Source organism: Arachis hypogaea, chromosome 11 (genome assembly GCF_003086295.3).
Source record: "Arachis hypogaea cultivar Tifrunner chromosome 11, arahy.Tifrunner.gnm2.J5K5, whole genome shotgun sequence".
Taxonomy (NCBI): domain Eukaryota; kingdom Viridiplantae; phylum Streptophyta; class Magnoliopsida; order Fabales; family Fabaceae; genus Arachis; species Arachis hypogaea.
In genome coordinates this window covers 4943013-4959183 of record NC_092046.1, presented here as the reverse complement: position 1 = coordinate 4959183, position 16171 = coordinate 4943013, and the positions used below count along the sequence as shown (strand labels likewise).

At 32.7% G+C, this 16171-nt stretch overlaps 3 protein-coding genes across 5 annotated transcripts; 2 read left to right on the top strand and 1 right to left on the bottom strand.

Moving 5' to 3' along the window:
• Positions 1-785: 785 nt before the first annotated feature.
• Positions 786-3456, top strand: LOC112719994 (glycerophosphodiester phosphodiesterase GDPD1, chloroplastic). Its single transcript, XM_025770775.3, has 3 exons — positions 786-1043; positions 1595-2112; positions 2767-3456. Exons 1-3 carry the CDS (start codon positions 827-829, stop codon positions 3271-3273), a joined length of 1242 nt encoding a protein of 413 aa, XP_025626560.2. The 5' UTR covers positions 786-826; the 3' UTR covers positions 3274-3456.
• Positions 3457-3869: 413 nt separating this feature from the next.
• On the bottom strand, positions 3870-9373 carry LOC112719993 (internal alternative NAD(P)H-ubiquinone oxidoreductase A1, mitochondrial). Of its 3 annotated transcripts, none has more exons than XM_072206351.1 (9): positions 8710-9373; positions 8050-8263; positions 7783-7943; positions 7026-7091; positions 6783-6946; positions 6580-6694; positions 5438-5617; positions 4696-4869; positions 3870-4180 (listed from the first exon to the last, which is right to left on the bottom strand). In XM_072206351.1, the coding sequence occupies exons 1-8, from the start codon at positions 9208-9210 to the stop codon at positions 4717-4719; spliced, it is 1554 nt and encodes a 517-aa protein (XP_072062452.1). In that variant the 5' UTR covers positions 9211-9373; the 3' UTR covers positions 3870-4180; positions 4696-4716. The 3 variants fall into 3 exon arrangements, with proteins under 3 accessions (XP_072062452.1, XP_025626558.1, XP_025626559.1); XM_025770773.3 differs by having other exon boundaries at positions 3870-4110; XM_025770774.2 differs by having other exon boundaries at positions 3870-4110; positions 8700-9210.
• A 4132-nt stretch (positions 9374-13505) lies between these two features.
• On the top strand, positions 13506-14955 carry LOC140175989 (uncharacterized). The gene is made up of 2 exons (XM_072205829.1): positions 13506-13993; positions 14172-14955. The coding sequence occupies exons 1-2, from the start codon at positions 13506-13508 to the stop codon at positions 14953-14955; spliced, it is 1272 nt and encodes a 423-aa protein (XP_072061930.1).
• Positions 14956-16171: the final 1216 nt, after the last annotated feature.

The following is a 16171-nucleotide window of genomic DNA, read 5'->3' as shown; positions in this document are numbered from 1 at the left end:
TTCCAATTCATAAATACTCCCCAAGCACACACCCAAACTACACTTTGTTCCAAAATATATGCGACTAACATTAGTAATAATTTATGTGTACTATATATGTTATAATTTGCTAACTTACAACACTCGCACTAGATTTATTAGTTTGATTTTAAGCCAATTAAAGAATGTAGCTAACTACTACAATTTAGCATTAAAAAAACAATTCTGCTAGGAAGCCAATAGAATATTTGTATAATATGTATAATGGGTTATTTATTTGGCCTAATATGAGTTAAAAAATGAACATTCAAGATAAAATACTACTAATTTTTCAAACACAATACACATATACTATTCAGAATAACCATTCGGGTACCAGTGATAATAAACATCTGATATCCTATTGAATCGAACATCTTTATATCTCATTGTACACATTGTATAGATATTCCATTGACTCTCTATACTTCTTCTAAAAAAAATATCCATTTAACAACGTTCAATATCTTTTTTTAAGATTTGAATCCTCTAAAGTTTGAATTTCACTTTAAAGAATAAAGTGTGATCTTCTATCCTTAAATAGTTTCTCTTTTATATTTATTTTTAGTTTTACGTATAAAATCAATAATAAAATATCACACTTAATTCTCTATAATAAAATTCAAACTTTAGAGAATCCAAATCTTTTTTTTATTATGTTTGCGCTACCATAACCATAAAGTCATAAACAAAACTAAGCAAAGGTCAACCTCTCGTTGTCATAAGGAGTTGTCATAATTTATCTATTAAAATGCATAAAAAAGAATATCCAACAGAATATTCAACGTGAAGATCCCATTGAATTGGCATGCTTATCCTCTCTTTAGGTATGGCTTTCCCAACCCCAAATCCATTATTATATATATTCTCCAATACATCTCAACAACTCGCTTCACCATTCCCACAACTTTATTTTCCTCTTTCATTTCAATTCTCTCTATCTTTGACGCAAATGGCTCTCAAGCTTCTCCCGGTCTCTCAAATCCCTTCCTTAGATCTACGGTGCTCAAGTCATTCCTCTAGAGGTATATGTTCAATTTTTGGTTCATACTATTAGTTTCGTTTATTATTTCATATTAATATTTTAGTCTACTACATTTAAATTTAAAAAAATATTAAAGAATTAATAAAATTTATTGTTTATAACCTGTAATTATTCAATAATATTTAAAAATATTGTCTAAAAATATATTATTAGACTGTTAAACTAAAATTATTAAGTTAATAACTTAAAAAATATCAAAAACAATAAATTTTAGTAAATTTTAAATTTTTTCAAAAATTTAAATGAATAAATTAGTATATTAATTTTAATTTTGATATAAAATATTTTATACATACATTCAATTACATAAATTTTATGTTTTTTTTATTAAAGATAGGAAGACTCGAACCTGCAACTTCTTACGTAAATATAGAGAGATTATGCTATTTGAATTATAACTAATTGGCTAGTTATTTTTTTTATGTTAACCGATCGAATAGTCATCTAAGATATAATTAGACAATTATCCTATAATATTAGTTGGTGCATTAAAATTAAACTAAAATCCTCTGTTTACTACGAAAATTGTAGAGGTGGAGATAGAGCAGAGGAGGTTTGAGGTGGCGAAGTTTGCGGTGATCGGACACCGGGGAAGTGGCATGAACGATTTGCAGTCATTAGATCAGAGAATGAGAGCTATCAAAGAAAACTCCATTGTTTCCTTCAAAGCTGCATCTAACTTGGCCCTTGACTTCATCGAATTCGACGTGCAAGTCACGAAAGATAACTGTCCCGTTATCTTCCACGACGACCACATCTTCTGTGAAGAAAACGGCACTGTGTTTGGGGAGAAAGTTACGGAATTGACCCTCTCCGAGTTCCTCTCTTGCGGCCCTCAGAGGGACAAGAACGGAAAAACCCTGCTTAGGAAAACTGAAGAGGGGAAGCTAGTCAAGTGGAACGTGGAACAAGATGACTCACTCTGCACACTCCATGAAGCTTTCGTTAATGTCAATCCTTCTTTGGGTTTCAACATTGAGTTGAAGTTTGATGACTACATTGTTTATGAACAAGGATATCTTGTCCATGTTCTTCACTCCATCTTGAAGGTAAATATATTCACAATTAAACAAGACATTAGGATATATGACCATATTATAAGTTGTGTGATTTGCATTTTTATTTTCTGTTTTAAGATGATGTAAAAGAAAAAATTAGCTCATGTTTTCTAAAGATTATAAAATGGATAATTTGTTACTCAAATAAAAAGAAAAAATGTGGTCCTTATGCTAGGTAGACAAAAAAAAAAAAAAAACAGCTAGAACTTTTTTTATTTAGCATTAATTAATTATTGCAACAATTAATGAATGCTAAATAAAACAAGTTATGGCTGTTTTTAGCTGATTTTCTTTGGTTACCAAACATTTCCGTTTAAAATAATAGTTGACAAAATGCTATTGTTTCTGTTTAAATTAATTTTTAAGTCTATTATCGAATATTGTTCATTTTAAGAAGACTGAAATTCTTTTTAAATATATTAGTTATTTGTATAAAATATATGTTAAAATACAAAATATATATTGAAAATAAATTAATTTATACATGCGATTATACACAAGTATATGGTGATTAATTTAGTAATTAATTGTCATAGTTACTTTACAAAAACTAAATTGATGGTTTATTCTAAAAAATTATGTTGTATAAATAGTAATACATAAAAGACTAGTTATTAATTTGGTGATAAAAATTATTGGGGACAGGTTGTGTTTGAGCATGGCAAGAATAGGCCAATCATATTCTCAACTTTTCAACCAGATGCAGCAATACTTGTAAGAAAATTGCAAAGCACATACCCTGTATTCTTCTTAACTGAAGGAGGATGTGAACTCTATGAAGATGTGAGAAGAAATTCATTAGAGGAGGCTCTGAAGCTTTGCACAGAACATGGATTGCAAGGAATAGTCTCTGAAGTCAAAGGAATATTTAGAAACCCTGAAGCTGTGAGAAAGATCAAGGAGTGTTCTAATAAGCTTTCTCTCTTTACATATGGAAAATTAAACAATGTTCCTGAAGCAGTTTACATGCAACATCTAATGGGGATTGATGGTGTCATTGTTGATTTTGTTAAGGAAATAGCAGAGTTAGTTCTTGATATAAATGGTCTAGGGATGGAGGAAATGTTGCAAGTGAAGAACTTCAAGCCTCAATTCTCACAGCAAGAGCTTTCTTTTCTTTTGAAGCTTATTCCAGAATTGATTCAAATTTGAGCAGAATAATAGATATCCCAATTTTTTACTAGCTAATTGAATTTCATTGTGTTTTTTGATTTTGTACATGAATGGGATTTCATGATGAAAGATTATTAACCCATAGGTCATAGGTTATACTTAGCAGGTTCTCATCAATGTAGTGACAAAAGGAATTAATACTAAATTATTATTTATGATTGATATTTTTTTTCTCAAGTTATTATACATTTTCAGTATGATCATTTTTTAGATTTTCTGCATTAACACAAAATGCTTATGAATTGGATCGAACTGCTATCATAATACAAAATTAAATTTTTTATACATGTCATTTGAATTTAGAATATCTTATATAATTCCTATCTCTATCCCTCTTTGGTTTATACAATTATACCTATGATTAAAAGAAAGTACATTTATTTTAGTTTTTGCTTACAAAAATAGATCAATAACTAAAATATCATTCCCTTTATTTCTACCATGAGAACTTATAATACAAAATCGATAAGAGTTTTTTAGTACCATCTCCATTTGATAACTTCATAAAATGAAATTACACGTTTGAAAAAATCAGAGATTCAGAGAGTACATTGCACCTAGCCAAAGTCTTGGACTAAGACTACAATGAAATGATATTATTGTGATTATTTTATTTTACATTTCATAAACATGCACATCAATTTGTTGGTTGTCAATATGTACAAAATGGCCTCACATGGCCAGATTTCTAATTAATTGAGAAGCTATGAGAGAGAAATTTATGGGTAAAGTAATCTCCATCAATTTCAAGATTCAAAAGTTTCATTGCCTTCTTCCTCAAGCCTGCTCCTCATCAATACATGCCACTTGCTAAAACTGAACATGCAACAAAAATCATGCAACTAGTAAGTTCCATGCTGTCCACTTGTAGAGAAAATACTTGAGCCTGAAAATAACTTGCCATTAAACCAAACAAAAGATCCTACCAAAACACTTTAAGTCCTTAATATGTTAAAGGAAGAATTTTGTGAATTTCTTTCTTTTTTTTTTAAGGACAATTTGATATGACAAACTTCCATTCAAATAAGAATTGCACTTAAGAAATGTAATGTAAATAATCTAACCTAATAATTGTATCCGTGATTGATTTCAATTTTCAAGGTTTAAACTCGTAATTTTGAGATAACACAAAATTACTTGTATTATTATTATTATTATTATTATTATTATTATTTCTCTTTTAATTATTTTGTAATACTAATAATAAATTAATGTAAAAGAAAATTATCCTTTCCTGTATTGTGTAAATAAGAATTACACCCCAAAATAAGTATAAGGTACACACCTTAATATAGTAGATACATAAATAGTTGATAGACCTTGCTGTCCCAGAGTAACAACTAAACCATTTCTCCAACACTACCTTTCTATAAGATGTCTAAACAGTGCAAGAAATTTTACCTTAATTATTTTTTTTTGGGTTCATAATCTGCTTATGTCACGGCCAAATATAAGAGTTGTCACCCAGTTGATGAATACATAAAATCTGTTTCTCCAGCTGATGACACGTGTAATATACGCCGAGCGCCAAATGAAAAAACTGAGAAAACCTGCCAGAGATAACCCTTTTCCCTCCTGTAAGTAACAATAAGATCTTGTCAGTTTAAAACATGGAATTTGGGTTATTTAAATTTTAAATTTTTATTTAAAAAAATAAAATATAATTTTTTATTTTTGAATTTTATTTTTATATTTTTTTGTCTCACTTATAAAATAAATAGTAAAAAATTATACTTTATCTTTTAAGTAAAATTCAAAATTTAAAAAATATAAATTCAATAATATCCACCATTTTAAGATTTTAAAGCAAAATTAATAGCTTTTAAGAATGAATAATTAATGATGATTTTAAAATAAACAATAAATATATCTTTGATTTTTTATCTCGAAGATAAATAAATTATCGACTAATTAAAAATACAAAAACATTCTTTATTTTCTAAAATACAAAACATCTAAGTTTTTTTAAGGATCGATTTATCTTTATATATTTTAGACAAAAATACTTAAATATTTCGTATTTTAAAAAATAAAAAATATTTTTATATTTTCAATTAGTTAAAGTTTCATGTGTCTTCGAATTAAAACATTAAATTCTTATTTATCTTTTTCTCTTAAATTTTTCATATAACCAATTAATGACCTTGCTTTGCCTAAGATCAACTAAGGCCTTGTATCTTCCAATAGTTGCCATGCTTCCAAGGTGCTTATAAACAAATGGATCTCCAAATTCTATTTCTTTTGCACTGTTTGCATGCCCTGCACCTTCTTTACCAATTCTGTTTAATAGTTCTGCTAGATATTTTCCTTGTCTCTCTGCCACCTGTGGAATCTTGGTGTTAGCTTCCATGAGAATTTGAAGTATGATTTTGTAAGATAATATGAATAATAGTGAATGTTATGGTGTCTACAAAGTGGTGTGTGTTTATTAAAAAAAGTTAAAAATTAATATTTAATTTAAAAAATATAAAAATAAATAATTTAAAAAAATTAAAATTTATTACAAAAAATAAGTTAAGTAAAATTTAGATACTAACTCATAAACACCATAAGATTGGTCATGAATAATTTATAGGACATCACGTGATGTTTTCAACTTTCTACTAATGTTGCTACTTAGTTATTAAATCAATGATCAATGAGGTGAATTTTTTCTTACTTAAAAGAACACTTGCCATTACTTTATCAATGAATCATTGTCACTGACTCACTGTTATAAGAAGTTAGTCTAAAAATAAGAAGAAAATTGTTACTATTATTTATGTAACGATCTCTTTATATAAAAATAATAGTTAAAAACGGTTATATAATTTAATCAAATATATTAAATTATTTATTAATTTTTATTTTTTATCTTTATATAAAAATAATTTTATGTGAATAAAACTTGATAAAAAATAATACGATAATTAATACTCATTTAACTTCGCATTTTAATTTATTGCACAAAAACAAGAATTATGTAAATAGGGTTTCAACAAAATAGGGTGTATAAAAAATAAATACCCTATAAGACGTAATAATATATAATTTATATTCTTAATTTTTTTTATTTTGTTTTGTTTTGTCGTATTAGTATTAATTGGAGTATGAATTTAAATAATAATAATGCTAGCATTTGTATACAAAAATATAAAAAATATATTAAAAATAAATTAAACAACATATATATTTATATATAAATATACAGTGAATAATTTTAGTGACTAATTTTAATATGTACGAAATATTTTTGTTTAAATAAATAGTAATGACTATTATTAATATAATTTGTGGATGACTTACTTGTGCCAATGCAGGGAGTGTTTGTCTACCTGTGGTTTCAAGAAATCCACAGCAATCACCAATTGAGAAGACATCTTGAACCGAAGGAACACGAAGCCACTCGTCAACACCAATCCTGGTTTGACCACAAAACTATGAGAGGAATTTAAGACATGATAAAAAAAAAGTCCATCAAGCATTGATTAGAAGTTAATGAAACTAACCTTCCAGAAGGTTCTTTAGGGAGATCCAAAGATTGAATAATAGGAGCAGGGGAAACACCAGTAGACCATACCAACAAACCATAAGGAACCTCAGTGCCATCACTCAGTATTATCTTCTGAGCTTTCACATCTTTCACTATTCCACGAACAAGACGAACTCCTGACTGATACAAACTTACTTAGATTTCTAAAGCGCCAAACCAAGAACTGTTATGTTGTTCATGTCATCCATATATTGCTCACCTTTGTCAATTGGTTCGTAGCATAGCGTCTCAATCGATCGTCGAATGAAGACAATATTTCATTTGCCTGTACCACAAAATCAATTGTTCTAAAAGTTTAAATTAATTGAATAAAATAAATATTTATATTTTTAACTTATTTCTATATAGCAAATCTTTATAATAATCTTTGAAATTTATGAAATTATTCGATTTGGTTTTTGAAGTTCTAATTTTACTATAGTAATCTTTTAGATTGAGTTCTGAACATCATAGTAGTCCATAACTCATCTTTCAATATTGATGTGGCTATAAAATATCACATTGGATCCAATTTAATCTTTCCTTGACTCCACTCCTCCCATGCCCTTCTCTGCATTCTTTTTCTTCCGATTCTTTCCGTCATTCCTCTCTTTTTTTCCTCTCATTTTTAATTACTATAGTGTCCAAAACTAAATCTAAAAGCTATTATAGTAAAATTGAAATTTTGAAGACAATTAAATAATTCTGTGAATTTGAGGGATTATTATGCAAATTTATTCTATTTTTATAACTAAGAAGTAGGAACATGTCTCCAAAAGCAGTTTTACTAATTAAGTAAAGGAAAAGTCTAAGGACCAGCAACTTTATTAAATTCTGGCCAGTATGTAACCAGTAAATAAAAAAAAAGTGAACCATTGAATGAAATCTCACACCAATTTTACACCATTAAAATCATCATTGATGACTATAAATCATAAAAATTGCTGTCCCCTAACACTCATAGTAAGTAAATATACCTCAATTAGAGTAACACGAATGTAATCCTTGACATGAGCATATCTTTGTTGAACATCTTTCATGATGAAATCACTGAGTTCACCACTGAATTCAACTCCAGTTGGACCCCCTCCCACAACTACACAATGCAAAAGCCTCCGTTTTTCTTCTTCCGTGATTCCTGCACCAAGTAACTAAAACCACATAAGTGAAACACCACAACAACAAAATTCAAACATTTCATAAAACCAAATATTTGTTAACATTAATGTTGGAGAAAAATTTACCTGGAACATCTGACAACATCAAGTTAAGGAGGAGCTTTCGCCGAATTTCCTGCGCGTGATAAACCTCGCGCAGGAAAATCGCATATTCTTTGACTCCTTGGATTCCGAAAGTGGACGGTTTCGATCCTAATGCGATTACGAGCTTGTCATATGAGATTGAAAACTTCCAGGGATCTATTGTTTCTTCACCATCAGTCACTGTCTCACATTGAACCTTCAAAACCAAGCATCAAATTAAATTCTCCATAACAAGTATCAATATTCCAAGTTTTCAACAAATGATAGCATCAGGGAGAAAGTGAAAGAATCAGGCTTGTTTGATTTGTATTATTACTGCTATAAACAATGTTGATTATTCGATTATTACATATTTGATTATTTTATAATTAATTATTTAATTGAAAAATATGTAAATTAATACGTATAAATATACACAAATAATGATGTTTGAGCTAGTGACTAAACTTTTCGTACGCACAAAGTGTTTTTAAACAACTAAAGTAAAATCAGAAAACATAATTTTATTATTTTAACCTTTTTTTTCTTATCCAAACGGTTCATAGTTTTCATAGTTACACAACCCATGCAGAACAATTCACCTTTACTACAACAAATTAAAATATCACAAAACAAAAACAAAAGAAACACACCATAATATACCATATGGTTATGTGTATCAATGGCAGTACAATTGGCAAGGAAGAAATAAGAACCGGGTTCTCTAGAAAGAGCTGGTTGGATCCTTCCAATGGGTTCAGCCACAGATCTAAATTCAAGTGTTCCAACACATGTTGAAGCCAATAGAGGAGTGAAAACCATGTGGTTACGCGGTGAGACACAAACAATGTCATATGTTGTTGTGTCCAAACCCTTCATGAGTCTACACCCAGCCCAACCCGAACCAAGAACAACGACACGTGGCTTCTCATGGGGCTTTGTTGCTTCTAATAACCCTGAATACTCAAAAACATGCTTGGTATTGGAATTTGAAGGCTTTTGTTGAATGGAATTGGAGCTAAAGTGCGAGAGGAATGTGAAGGATGGTAAAAGGAAAAATGGGTCAGTGTTTGTTTTTGGTGATGATGATAATTTAGCAATGGTGGAAGAATATTTGGAGAGATTTCTTAACCAAGCCATTGATGTTTTTGGGTCTCTAACCATTATTATTACATGGGTTTAATTTCAGTGGATTTTATATTGGTGCTTGTGTATGTGAATTGAAGATTAGAAAATTTGCATCACAAAGTTTGGATTGGGATAGATGCTCCAAAAAATTGTGGGCTTTGTGTTTTGTATATCAATTTAAGTGGATGAATGGTGGGTCAGCTTGAATGTGATGATGGTATTCAGCATTAGGATTTTTTTAGTGATGGAGTGGCATCTCATTCTATATATTGACAATTGTCACGATCTGATTCACTGATTTAAGAGACATTCACACTATGTTTGTTTGAAGAGAAAATGGAAGGAAAGAAAAGGGAGAAAAGAAAAGAGGAAGGAAAATGATCATTTTTTATTGTTTGGTTATGAAGAGACACTGGAGAGAAAAGAAAAGGGGTGGAAAAAAATTGGTGGGATCCACCAATTTTTTTTTCTCCCATGTTAAAAAGAAAAGGGAGGAAAAACTTATTTTCTCTCACAACTTCCAATATTACCCCTTCACTTTTTTAATGTATTTTATAATACAAGAATAAAGTTGTCTTTTTATAACATTTCTTTCTTTGTTATTTTCCTTTCATCCAAACACATCTAAAAAAAATAAAAATCCACTCAATTTTTTTCCTTTCTATTTCTTTCCTTTCTATTTCTTTTAAAGATCGATGGTGAGAAAAAAAAAAAAAAAAAAAAAAAGAAAGAGATTTCCTTCCTCGAGTAAATATTAGTAATTTACTAGAGCAGAACTCGGGTATGAACAAAATAACCATGCACATCTTTTATTTAAAAGCCAATTAAATGAATATAATTATGTAAATGATTTATCTTTTAACAAAAAAGTTGCATTGCATTGCATAACAATTACATATTATTTTGAATTAAAATTCTAAGTCTTTTTTTTTTTTTTTATATTTGATTCTGAACAGAGCAAATGTAAGTATATAACAACAAATAATATTTACATTATTTACTAGATCAACAATGATTTATTAAGGAGATGATATATCATATTTAATAAGATAATAGAAAGAATAACATTTTCATAAATAAATAGATGCACGTAATGTAAATTATGTTCATAGTTATTAATTATTATAATATAAAAAAAATTGTAAAAAAAAAATAAAAACAATTTTTTTTTATCACAAAATAAACAACTTATCTCATCCAATGTTTAACATTTCATTATGATAATTTATTTGAATCTCTGGGTAGAGAGTTGAAAACCATCAATTGCATATACAATATTTTATCACATCTATTATTACATTTTTAATACGTCTTTTTTATGTTAAAAAATTATTAAAATATTTTTTCAGCTTCTTTTATATCAATCCTAAAATTATTCTTTTGAATTTTAAAATTCAATTCTCTTAATCTCCAATCCTAATTAACTTATTATTATTTTCTTGTTAATAATAAAATATAAATTTCGACAATTAATTACATGTCCCAAAAATAAAATAATAATAAAATAATAATGAAACATTGGTAGATCACCAACAAATTTTTTCAATAGTAAAAATTTAGTACTTCTAAGTAAAATAATTAAACCTTGTCGCTCCAAAAAATTATAAACCTTGTTTGACAAAGTTATAAACTAATAAAATCTCTTTCAAGGTTAATCATTCAATTTCCTTTAGAATCATTCTTCTAAATTTTTAATTTTGGTAAGGAAAACAAATTAAATTTAGAAAAACTAATACTCAAATAAAATTACGATAAATAAATAATATTGAGAAGAAATAAAAAGTAATATAATAGAAAATTCTAAACTTTTAAATGAAGAAAATTATTAAAGAACTTGTTCAAACATAAATAGTGTCTCAACATAATATTTTTCTCAGTATAACATAATACTTTCAAACACAAAATGATAGCTAACTTAAATAAATATAGAATTTTACAAACTTATTTTTCTATCATCTACAAAGATAAAGTACTCCCTTAAACTAAAAATAAATAAAAATAATGAATACAGTTTTTGGCCCAGAAACATAACAATAAGCTAGAAAACTATATGATGGCATTTAAATTATATTCTTTCGATGAATCAAACATACAATTACAGAATCCTACTGAACTTCAAATTCCATGATCTTCACACATAAAAGTAAGTAGAAAATTAAGATGATTAAATTATATTGTCAATCAAGTTCACCAAAAGATATTGTCAATCAACCCCCAAAACTATATGAAGATTGATAATGAATGAAATTATTTCCTCCCACGCCAAAGTCTCTTCCTTCACCACACCAGCTACTTCACTTATCCTCTCAAAAAAATAACAACATTTCAAACTCATTAACATACAATAACAACTCCTGTCAGAATCTATTTCACAATTAAAATTAAATTACGAAGCTCCATCACTTCTTCATCATCATAATCATCATTCACCACAGATTTTGACTTATTAAAATCTCCACCCACATTCTAAAATATTAAAAGAGCTCAATCATAGAGAATCATAATATGAATCATAATATAAGAGAGAATCAAAACATTGAGTTAAAGTAATTACGAATCTTTTGTTGTAGGCTCCAATATCCTCCTCATATGCTAGTCTGTTCTTAGCATTTGCCCTATGGAGTTTTTTCCTGAAATATGATAATATAATTAATTAGAGACTAAATCGTAAAACAACAACAAAAGCGAAAATAATTGTTAATTGAAGAGAAAAGAATAATAAAAGAGAATCAGAGAACAGGTTTGCTTTGCTCACAGCATTGGACATAAACTTCCACCTGGCACCAATTTTTTCAACCTAATCGGATTTCAAGAAAATATTAGCCTATCAGAACAGTTAATAGCATTGAAAATTTGAAATCTCAGAAAAAAGAAGAAAAACAATAATAGAAAATAAATAGATAACAAAAACATTTAATTCGAAGAGCTTGATTACATGGAATCGAAAATAAGAAGAGCTTTTCATTAGATTTAATTGGTGCATCAAGAATCCAGAACGAAGAGCAACGATATCATGTTTTAGTCCTTTGATCCTGCATTCTTGATTATCCTAATCAAAATTGAAATAAAATTTCACCTTGTTTTAACAAACATGTGAAAGAATACAATTTGAACATTATTTGGGAAGAGCAGAACTCAGAAAACGTAACCAAGGAATGAGTGGATCAAAGAGTTGAATAATCAAAGGAAGCAAAAAAAAAATAGAGAATCGTTGTTCGAGAATTTTTGCATTAAGACCGAATTATACTGAACCAAATCCACACCTATTATAACATATACCTTCTGGGTGTGAAAATTTCAAAGAGAAAGTTGAGGGAATCAAAACTTTCTAGTATGTGAATCAGTCTCAAAATTAATTCGAACTAAAGAATAAAAACAATAAATAAAGCTCGAAGTATATTCATTTAAATATCACCAACTTAAAAGAAAAATCCAAAGAAGAGAAGTTAGTATATACGTACCAAATTGTTTCTTCTGTGGTTGAGCCTTATGCGGAACTAAAATTGAAACTCAAGATTTGGTTCTGTATTTTTGTGTGAAAACAAAAGGAAGAAAAACGTTATGAGATGGAAAGGAATGAATTAGGAAATGAGAAAATGGGAATTGGAGAAGAGCAAGAGTGAGAAAAAAATAGCACATATTAATATGATTGAAGAAATAGCAATATATAGATGATGTTAGGGATTTTTTATTTTTATAAATTAAATAAATACTAAAATTACCAAAATAAATATTTTTATGAGTATTTACCGTTTTAAATAACCTTGTCATATCTCGTTTACACTGTAAACGAGATGATTTTGAACGTATCTCGTTTACAGTGTAAACGAGATATGGCAAATATGTCGGAGACGTGTATATCTCGTTTACAATATCTCGTTTACACTGTAAACGATATATATATATATATATAAGACCTTACTCAGCATCTATAAAAGGATGTGTAACCCTTAGTATTCTTCACACACATTTTATATCCTTTCTCTATCTCGTTTCTCTGAAAAACAAAGCTGAATGGCCAGTAACAATCCATTCATAGTTGTGGAGCTTTATCCGAATTGTCGTATGAGAAATGGCGACAACGGGGTGACATTCGAGTGTCAGGATCCGATATTGTTTCGCACTTAGCATGTGGAGACGTTGTCGGATTTGAAGAGTTTGATATTGAGCAAGCTTGGGGGGAACAGACGAGGGAAATTGGAAGGGTGGCGTATAGGTTGTTGGCACCCATGGGAAATGGAGTCTTCCGTTTTCGGCTATTTCGACTTCACGGGGACGAGCATTTGCGACTGATGTTCGACATTCACAGAAGGATCATGTGTGAATAGGTAATGGAGCTGGCCGCCGAGGTGGGTCACGGTGGTAGTGGGAGTTCTGCACAAGATACGTATGTGCAGGATGACCGACATCTCGCACCACCGCCCATTCATGTCGTGATTCCGGAGAATGAGGCGGAGGAGGGTGAGGAGGAGTCGGACGAGGACTACGTGGCAGACAGTGAGACTTCCGATGGCGGCGATGAGGATGAGTTCCTGTCGGAGACACCTGCAGGGGCTGTTCCCCGCCATGTGCTGCCTCCACCTCAACTGATTCCGGCACTATCGGTTGTGCCAAGTCACTTTCACAGTCTAGATCTGGACGCCATGCATGAGAGGATCCCGGTTTCTGACACCTGTGGAGTGGATTACAACCTAGACGGCGGTGTAGAGTTTCAGGTCAGACACAAGTTCAGAAGCTGGGAGGCGGTCCTTCAAAGTGTGAAGAACTACAGTATTCGCAGGAGTGCTGAGTACCGGGTGGTGGAGTCCGACCGGTTAAAGTACCATGTGCAGTGTCATCAAGCCGACAGTGGGTGTCAATGGAGCCTCCGTGTGGCCCTTCGTCAGAATCTCGGATACTAGTAAGTTAAAGTTTAATTGTGAACTTAAGTAGTTTTGGATGATACGTTATTTTGGTTAGACATGTTGTGTAAGAATATATGTTGTTGTTGTCATTAGGGAGGTTCGGAGATTTGGTGGACCACACAGCTATCTGGCACCCACCATATCTCAAGACCATCCTCAGCTAGATAGCAGTCTCATCTGTAGAGTCATATTGCCCATGATTCAGTCCAACCCGTCCGTCAGTATCCCGGTCTTGCAAGGCACGGTCCACGCAAGTTATCACTTCAAACCCTCATACAGAAAGGTGTGGATGGTGAAGCAGAAGGCCATTGCACGGATCTACGGTGATTGGAAGGAGTCGTATAACAAGGTTCCGAAACTACTTCAGGCGCTGCAGAGCTGTTTTTCCGGCACCATATGTGACCTATGCGTCAAACCGTACTACGAAGGTCACCTCATGGTGTGCGACTGCTGCATGTTTGACAATGTATTTTGGACTTTCACGTCATGTGTGGAGGCCTTCAAGTATTGCAAGCCATTTGTTTCTGTGGACGGCACAAATCTGTATGGGAAGTACGGTGGCGTGTTGCTTATCGCGGTGGCACAAGACGGGAATAGCAACATACTGCCAATTGCTTTTGCCATTGTTGAGTCTGAGAGCACCGAGTCATGGTCATTCTTTCTTACTAATTTGAGGCACCATGTCACCCCGCAAGACGGATTGCTGGTTATCTCGGACAGATCTCAGGCCATCAAGGCCGCCCTCGGAGCTGATGATAGTGGGTCTAGGGCCTTCCATGCTTACTGTATCAGACATATGGCTGCGAATTTCATGAGCCGGTTCAAGTCAGTCGAGGGCAAGCGATACCTCATAAACGCTGCTTACAGTCCAAGTTAGGCAGGATTTGAGTGGTACATGGATGCATTGAGGGGCGTCTCCCCGGCGATGGCAGATTGGGCTGGTCACTTCAGAAAGGAGATTTGGATTCAGCATTGTGACAGTGGCCGGAGGTTTGGACACATGACCACGAATTTGTCTGAATGTATCAATGATGTGTTGAAGGGGACACGCTACTTGCCCATTTCGGCCATTGTACGCATCACGTACGAGAGACTGCAGAAGTTGTTTGTTACGAAGGGTAGGAAAGCGCAGAGTCAGTTGGCAGCCGAAAACCGCTTCTCACAGAGACTCTTAGCGGCCATTGAGAAGAATAGGGAATGCATTCCGAAGATGCGTGTGACCCATTGCAATAGGCGGGCCTCCGTGTTTGTCGTGGAGGAACTAGAGCCGTTCGAGGGGTGGGGTCAGGGTTCCTTTCGGGTACGGCTATTGGAGGGGACATGCGATTGCGGTTTATTACAGTCTCTCCACTATCCGTGCCGATGTCAGGTACATACCGTAATCATGCGAGGGCGGCATCGCATACTGGCTACCAGGCCGCACACCCACCCTGAATGACGACGCAGAAGCCAGTGAGATATGAGGAATCCAGGTGGACGTCTATGCGGCACCTGATGCATGCTGGTAATCCCCGATCCCGACCTCCCGAACTGTGCGGAAATGCGCGGCTAAACGATCCATCTGTGGTGGGGCAACGGTGTGAAGATCGAAGGCGTCGCCAAGCAGGATCTCATCAAGCATGTCGTCCTCCTCCTGATGGGTACCGGAAGGCCCACCCTCATGCCAACCAGGAGGTGGTATATCCCAATCTCCAAGCGGTTGTGCACCGCCGCTCCCAGATGAATGCCAAGCTCCATGTGACGGGTGAGGGGGAGGTGATGGAGGTGAGGGCTCTTTGTCCACAGGGATGTTTCCATGCTCCTCCTGGTGGGCATACTCGGCCTCCTCATCAGACTCAATGCCGACCCCCACCTGTCTTGGGCGGGCCCTATCCCTCCTGACCGGCTCGTCTGGCTGACGCTCTCTGTGGTCCCTCTCTCTCCGAGCAGGTCGTCGAATATCATCCCTACCCTCTGTCACACATCGACGTCGATCCGGCATGCCGCAAGGAAGGGCGAGATTGTCCCTGGGCTGGCTGGCTGTGGGCTGTACATCAGCGGGCAACTCCGCCAATCTCGGGTCCTCCAATACCTGCTGTCCCGAGAGATGTCTA

What these genes read in the sequence shown, in the direction of transcription:
- LOC112719994 (XM_025770775.3), top strand. Translation starts at nt 827, where the DNA reads ATGCTTATCCTCTCTTTAGGTATGGCTTTCCCAACCCCAAATCCATTA. An exon ending in CTCAAGTCATTCCTCTAGAG is followed by an intron (nt 1,044 to 1,594) that starts GTATATGTTCAA and finishes CGAAAATTGTAG; the next exon opens with AGGTGGAGATAGAGCAGAGG. An exon ending in TTCTTCACTCCATCTTGAAG is followed by an intron (nt 2,113 to 2,766) that starts GTAAATATATTC and finishes TATTGGGGACAG; the next exon opens with GTTGTGTTTGAGCATGGCAA.
- LOC112719993 (XM_072206351.1), bottom strand. Translation starts at nt 9,210, where the DNA reads ATGGTTAGAGACCCAAAAACATCAATGGCTTGGTTAAGAAATCTCTCC. An exon ending in GATGTTGTCAGATGTTCCAG is followed by an intron (nt 7,944 to 8,049) that starts GTAAATTTTTCT and finishes TACTTGGTGCAG; the next exon opens with GAATCACGGAAGAAGAAAAA. An exon ending in TTCGTGTTACTCTAATTGAG is followed by an intron (nt 7,092 to 7,782) that starts GTATATTTACTT and finishes TTTGTGGTACAG; the next exon opens with GCAAATGAAATATTGTCTTC.
- LOC140175989 (XM_072205829.1), top strand. Translation starts at nt 13,506, where the DNA reads ATGGAGCTGGCCGCCGAGGTGGGTCACGGTGGTAGTGGGAGTTCTGCA. An exon ending in GTGGAGTCCGACCGGTTAAA is followed by an intron (nt 13,994 to 14,171) that starts GTACCATGTGCA and finishes TGTTGTCATTAG; the next exon opens with GGAGGTTCGGAGATTTGGTG.